A 6,668-nucleotide genomic window follows, 5' to 3' on the forward strand; every position below is an offset into this window, starting at 1 on the left:
CAGCTAAGATACACCCAACACCCACAAGAATACATTTCAAATGGGCCTACAAATGGGTGAGATCCTATCACAATAAAAATACTAGTTCCTTCATGCATGTGGGTTTGTAGTTTTGTGTACAGAGAATCAGAATCTATAGAACATGGGGGCCTGGGCAGACAGTGATCACAGCTCTGTCTGACTGACCAATTCCACAAAAGATAGAAAGACACCACATAATCTAAGGAATAAATCTCACAAGCAATCAGATGGGTATGTGGGGACAGGGTTTAAAAAAAGTATGAAAATCTTCTTGACTTCCATTGATAAGAGATATTTTTTAACAAATGATGTGGGAGCCAGAAATGCAATAAGGGCTCCTCCAATGTTCCTGTATACCATATGTTTGTAATTCATGATGATTCATGATTCTTCTTCTTCACCTATCATTTCTGCTACAATTTTGATGGATTTGCTATCTATCTATTTCTATAATAATGATGATGATGATGAGCCTGTACTGTACTGGGAAGTGAATGAAGCTCTTGCTTCATGCTTCCATATTCTTTTTGCTTATAATATTATTATTGACCTTGGTGCTTTGTTTCTATTATAAAAATAACAATATTAATAATGTGGAGAAACAGTGTGGTCTTTTGTTTTACCCCTTCTTTTTCTTTCTACTTTACTTTGATCACATATTCCCAAGCCACTTGGGGATCCACGGAGTCCACTTGAATGTAATGTTGTTGGGCATCTGCACCCTTTTTTGTTTGTTTGTTTGGATTGTGGTGCCACTTTTGAGATGGCCATGCCAAGTATAATAATTGTGTATTTGCAATTTTGTCTGCAACAGCCTTTTTGCTATGTAACAGTGGATATGTCATTGGCTGCATATGATCCACGTGGCGTCGCAAAAGGGCTCTCTGGAAGGTTGTGCCCATGGCTGCTGTATAATCAAAACAAACAAGGGAAAAAACTAATCAGTACCAATATTAGATTTCTTGTTAAGCACACAGATGCAAAGTGTTTTCTTTTCTTTTTCTTTTTTGGTTGAGAAGATAATTTTGGTCATTGCTTTTTTGTCTTCACCTTTCTTGGTCATTGCCGTTTTGTTTTGGCTTATCTCCATTGATAGACTCGCTGTTCAAGACTTCAAGCAGATAGCTGAATTGTTCTGCGGATGGAAGGCCAATCAGATCTGCATCAAACAATAAAATATGACCCAAATGTTTAGTAGTAGTTTTCCTCTCTTCTGAGATTTTAATTTTCACTCTACAACCTTACTATTCTCTCATAACCTTACTATTCTCATAACCAAAGTAAATCTTCTGATAACCTTGGCTTTAAGAAGCCATCATAATAGTTCAGTTTCAAACATAAAATATAATGTGAACCAATCTATCCCATGCAGAACTCGTGTGTTTCAAACATCTTCATGGACCTATAGAGTTACTTATTAAAGCTACCTCCATTCCCCCAACTACCCTCGTGTTTTCTTGCCTTTTTTGGTAAGGTGGAATTTATGGCAATGAATGAATGTAGGTTGAATTTATGGCATCTATGAATGTTAGTTCAATTTACACTAGCTCTTCTGTATTGTTAAAGTGGACATTTTCATAGACCTAAACTCGATTGTGTTGTCATGGTATTCTGGAATACAGATTCTTATATATTACAGAACCAAGCACCCTGAATGTAGGTTGAATTTATGGCATCCATGAATGTTAGTAACTTAGTTCAATTTACACTTGCTCTTCTGTATGTTAAGAGGACATTCTCGTAGAGCTAAACTCAATTGTCTTGTCATAGGGTTCTGGAATAGATATTATCATATATTACAGACCCAAGCACCCTGCATCTTCTTTAAGAGGTCTGCCATAATGTTTACCAAGCTGTTGCGCATGGATTAGTGGTTACTAGCAAGTGGTAAGGTGAAATTTGTCATGGTGATCCTAATAAAAATTCAAAACATGAAAGGAAAACTTAGATCCCAACCTTCTGCTGGTGTTGTGGCTGCATTAGACTCCAAGTCATTTTGGTGGTGATTGTGGTGGTGCTGGTTCACAATGAGATTAGAACTATTGTTGTTATTATTACTAGCTAATTTAGAGGCTTGGTTCATCAAATGTAACTCTGCCAGCCGCCTTCTTTCTATTTCAAGTATCTGCTCTTGCTCCTCTAGAAGAAATTGAGTTCTTATCATGTCGGAAGTACCAATTATTCTAGGCCCTGCACAACAAATAATTTCATTTCAGACACAAGAAGAGAAGCAATTTACCATATCTAATACACAAATGGAGGGCAATGTCCTACTTACCAAGTTGAAGTTCAAAGTCATCTAGATTATAGGCTGCTGGCATGTATTTTGTGTGATCAGGTTTCTCAGTTGTATATCTTCTGAATGGAATAAATTCAATAATTAAGAATTAGTTAGAATCAATGAATCCACCCCCAAGCTATCAAAAAACACACACAAACTGGATTTTTTTTTCAATAATAAAGAATTAGTGCTGATATACACAAATAATACCTGTCCCCATGCTTGCCCTTTTCTCGATAGGGTTTGACAAGAACACGAGCACCACATACATAATGGGGATTTCCTTTTGCCAGGATGGTTTTCACAGTCTCTGGAAATACAAATGTTACAAATCCAAACATTCTCTTCTGCTGGTAGGGTATTCTCACATCATGTACAGGCCCATAAGTCCTGTGATTGAAACAATTACACTTAATGTGCTGGGTCTTCACCAAATCCCCAATATTCTAATTAAAAACTGCTAACAGAAGCCCTTCTCTTAGATCAGATTGAAGAAGACTCTTCCTACCTGAAATAATTTGATACATCTTCCTCTGTGAAGGTGCTTTCAGCAGGGAAAGTCAAATAAATTTGGCGAGATCCTGCAATCAAGCCAGCTATTTCATTTCGTTCACCTCTGTACTCTGTAAACCTGGGAGCATCCTCTGCTAAAACAACAGCATGCTGACCATGGGGCCTACATAAAACAGTAAATTCTATTAGTCTAGCTAATTCCTAATCCAGAGTCAGTATCGCACACACTTGAGTCCTCACTGTATTTTAGGAAGCTAAAACGCAACCAGGATGCAGAGATGATGCTTTGCACAAGAGGTGCACAAGAGGTATAACATATAAACTATAAAGTAATCTCACACCATGTAGCAGTCCAAATATGTAGATGGAAGAACATAAAATATCATTCATTTCTGTGTTGCTTATGACAAGATAAGTTCCAATGCTTCATTATCCATAGGTTATAAGCAAGTAGGATTAAAACATTCCATCAAGGCAGGCATAAATAAAGGAAACGCCATATTAAACAATATAGGACGGGCAATTTACTCCCTCTGCAAAAATATACTGCCATGGACGTGGACAATGGGCATTCAGTCAAAGGTACGGACAAGAAATCTTGAAATATTCACTGAGAGGCCTCGTGGATATAAGTAAGGACTTGTTATAGGCATGGACAAGGGAAAGTAAGATTACAATACCCAATTACTCACACACAATGAGTTGAATAATTTACACATCTGCTGAACTCGTCTCTAAAACAGGCAAGCTACAATTTAAGACTGTAGAACTCAAAAAAACTACTTGCCAGACAGGAAGCAGAAGCATACCGATCAATGAGTCTTATAGTCTTCAAGCGTGCCAAGAGCTTTGTTAAACTGTAACCAGCTTTGCCATGCCTCTGAGATTCAGTCAGGTAGCCTTCAGCTTGCAGAGTTTTCCCAAATCTTTCATAGTAGAGTTGAGGCAACGAAGCAATGGAAATGGGTGCCCTCTTCCCTCTGAGTAAGTCCAGCAATTCAATTTCCAATCTCTCCAATGTTCCAGCTGAGATTGGTTCTTCATTCAATGATTCCGAGGGGCTGCTACCCATGGAGACTGTAAGATGGTTTTCAAAGCCATGAGAAAAACGGCAATTGCTGCCATGTTTGCAGTATCCACGGGCAAAATACAGGCATGGCTTAACATCAGAAATTGGAAGGCTGACCCTTTTACTTAAAAAATCCATACCCAATTCACCTGAGGCTAGTTGCATCTCTGGGTAATTGTAACTGTCATTCTCAAACAAGGGGAGTTGTTGATCCTGCGGCTGGAAGTTATTGGTGTAATCTCTGATACTGCTTGGTTGTTCTGTTAAGACCATGGAATGCTGCTGCAGTTTATCACTGCCAAAAAATTGAGCTTGTAAGGGATTCCTGTTAATAAAATTGAGCGCATTCTGCTCAATGGGTACTGCAAAATGTGAACTTAATGGTGTCTCTTGATGGGCTTGAGAATCCCAGTATACTGTTTGGGGCGAAACTGCAGAGAAAGGACGAGATGGTATGTGAGAAAATGGAGCAAACTGTACTGGGGACTCCATAGCATAAGGGGATAGCAGTTGTGAAGAGGATGATGAAGAAACTTGCATGCCAAGTTCCTTCTTGGCCTTGGAGATAACAGAGTGAATCAAACTATCAGGCCCAAAGGCTAACCGGATCATTTCCCTATCTCCATTGTCCTGCAGCAGGAGATAACCAATGATTTTGGACACATTTTCTGGATCCACGCTCTGTATCTTTGAAAACACAATCCTTGTTGCTTCATATATATCCATTTCACATCCAGTACCTGCAAAAAACCAGAACCCAAAGTTGTACTCAATAAACTAATTTCATGGATGCCAAAAAAACAATTTGACAAACTTCAGATCTTAAATTATAGGTTCATGGAACTGCAACAAATAGATTGCTCTTTGGATATTGGAAGCATAGAAGTCAGGATCTGGTACAAAGAATCAAACATGTACTGCTATAATCGATATCTTCTGTAACCCTATCTGATTGATAATCGAAGATCCATGGCTTCCCAAACTCACATTGTTAAGATGATTTATTCTGTATAAAAACAAAAACTGCCCTTTTCCAATAACTTCAATAGTGTTGATCTCACAGTCCTTCCATCACTGTTATCAAAAAGCAGATATACCGTGTACCAAAGATGCGGACAGCAACCCTATTGATCACCAGCTGGATTGATTATTGGAAACCAACATAATCATTATATCAACCCAACCATAAAACGAACTGATATATGTATGCCTGCCATTTACTGTCAAATCTTGCACCACAAGAACCCATATAACTTGAGCTTCCAATCCTCACACATAACTTTTAGTATAATTTTATTGAACAGTGCTCCTCTCCACCAGAAAACAAACATTGAACAGTCCACTCCACCCAATATTGACAAAATCAGAGCCTCCTAATACAATACTCTGCTTCCTACTTGATCTGCTCAGCATAGAAAAGTTCCCCAACTCCACCCAAAAAGCCAACTCTTACCAATACTCTCTCAATATATATTATATTCTCCTCTTATCCACCTTACATACACCCACTTACAGCTCTTCCCATGGGATGTCTGCTTGCATCCAAACACAAACAACAAACTGAAACTAACTTCATCTACCAAAACAGCTTCACAGATCAGGGAATGGCTCAACATCACATAAAACTCATATACACCTCATCTTAAATGGCTTGAAACAGTGACTTACCTCCTTCTAAGCCTGCAAATGCAGAGGATCTCTATACCCAATGAGCTTGAAGACATCCAGCCCACTTCAATCCAGAAAAATGTGTGGTACAAAAATATACCAAGAAAAATAAATAATCAAATCAATTCAGACCCAGATCCAAAAAAACTCATTAACAAAAGCCTAAAGGCTCTGTATCCTCCAGTCTCTCCCTTATCCAGGGGCATTTATCTGCACCAGCAACCTATTAAAGACCGTGTCTGTAACCTTAACCCGAGATTAACTCGAGTTAAGAAAATTCAAATCAATCCACTTGCCTACTCAATGTACACGTTTGTTAAGATCAACTTCAAAATCTTATGCATCACCGTTGGGTTAGGGCTAACTCAGCCAGTTAACCCGCCTGAGTTAAGCATTATCTTCATTTTTAACCGTTGCAATAGGAAAAATATATATGCAGTTTGAAAATAGGTGACGTCATGACCAGGGTTATTTTTTGTTTTTTTCACGTCAACTGACGGGAAGGTAGAATGTTGATATGAGGCGGTGAGCGGTTCAGCCGGCGCGGCAATTAGGGGACACACGTGATAATGGGCCCTGCTGACGTCATTCTGTTGGGGTTCCGTCATGTGCCGTCGTGCATGAAGAAGAAGCCGACAGAATCTAACACTCTATGCCTGCCCTCCTTAACTCATGGGTTACCCTTCTATATATATCTATAAAATTTATTTGTATAAAGTTTGGTGGTGGTAATTAATCTGACTCCAAAAACATCACGATTTTTGCATAACTTGAGGGTAAGTTGAAAACTACAGATTTCAGTCGTGCTCAGCAAAACTAGTTGCGTCTTTCATTTTTCAGTTGTGTGTATAACACAAAGGTTAGTCAATCGTTTTGGAGCCAGATTAGTTGCGTCCAAGCTTGGCTAGGAGTCTTTTTGTTTTATTAAGAAGGAAAATTGGTAGGGGTGATCTAGTGACTTGGAACTTAGTTCAAGACAAGGCAAGTCTCTTCTTATAAACATTTAGGGTTATAGAGTTGGCTTGATCAAACCAACACTAAGTAAACCCAATTGACAAGAATTGGACCTTAGACCTAAAAGAGATTAGACTTCTAGTTCTTCTAAAGTGGTATCTC

General features: G+C 38.6%; 1 protein-coding gene across 5 annotated transcripts; it reads right to left on the reverse strand.

Moving 5' to 3' along the window:
* Positions 1–268: 268 nt before the first annotated feature.
* LOC131042862 (zinc finger CCCH domain-containing protein 18) lies at positions 269–5,768 on the reverse strand. Of its 5 annotated transcripts, none has more exons than XM_057976190.2 (8): positions 5,553–5,767; positions 3,625–4,624; positions 2,811–2,978; positions 2,513–2,692; positions 2,300–2,376; positions 1,978–2,211; positions 1,072–1,180; positions 269–928 (listed from the first exon to the last, which is right to left on the reverse strand). In XM_057976190.2, the coding sequence occupies exons 2-8, from the start codon at positions 4,608–4,610 to the stop codon at positions 844–846; spliced, it is 1,839 nt and encodes a 612-aa protein (XP_057832173.2). In that variant the 5' UTR covers positions 4,611–4,624; positions 5,553–5,767; the 3' UTR covers positions 269–843. The 5 variants fall into 5 exon arrangements, with proteins under 5 accessions (XP_057832173.2, XP_057832171.2, XP_059067376.1 ...); XM_057976188.2 differs by having other exon boundaries at positions 2,300–2,379; XM_059211393.1 differs by having other exon boundaries at positions 2,300–2,379; positions 3,625–5,416.
* Positions 5,769–6,668: the final 900 nt, after the last annotated feature.

The sequence above is a fragment of the Cryptomeria japonica genome, chromosome 9, assembly GCF_030272615.1.
Source record: "Cryptomeria japonica chromosome 9, Sugi_1.0, whole genome shotgun sequence".
Classification (NCBI taxonomy): Eukaryota; Viridiplantae; Streptophyta; class Pinopsida; order Cupressales; family Cupressaceae; genus Cryptomeria; species Cryptomeria japonica.

What these genes read in the sequence shown, in the direction of transcription:
- LOC131042862 (XM_057976188.2), bottom strand. Translation starts at nt 4,610, where the DNA reads ATGGATATATATGAAGCAACAAGGATTGTGTTTTCAAAGATACAGAGC. An exon ending in ACTATAAGACTCATTGATCG is followed by an intron (nt 2,979 to 3,624) that starts GTATGCTTCTGC and finishes TGTTTTATGTAG; the next exon opens with GCCCCATGGTCAGCATGCTG. An exon ending in GATGTATCAAATTATTTCAG is followed by an intron (nt 2,693 to 2,810) that starts GTAGGAAGAGTC and finishes TTTCAATCACAG; the next exon opens with GACTTATGGGCCTGTACATG.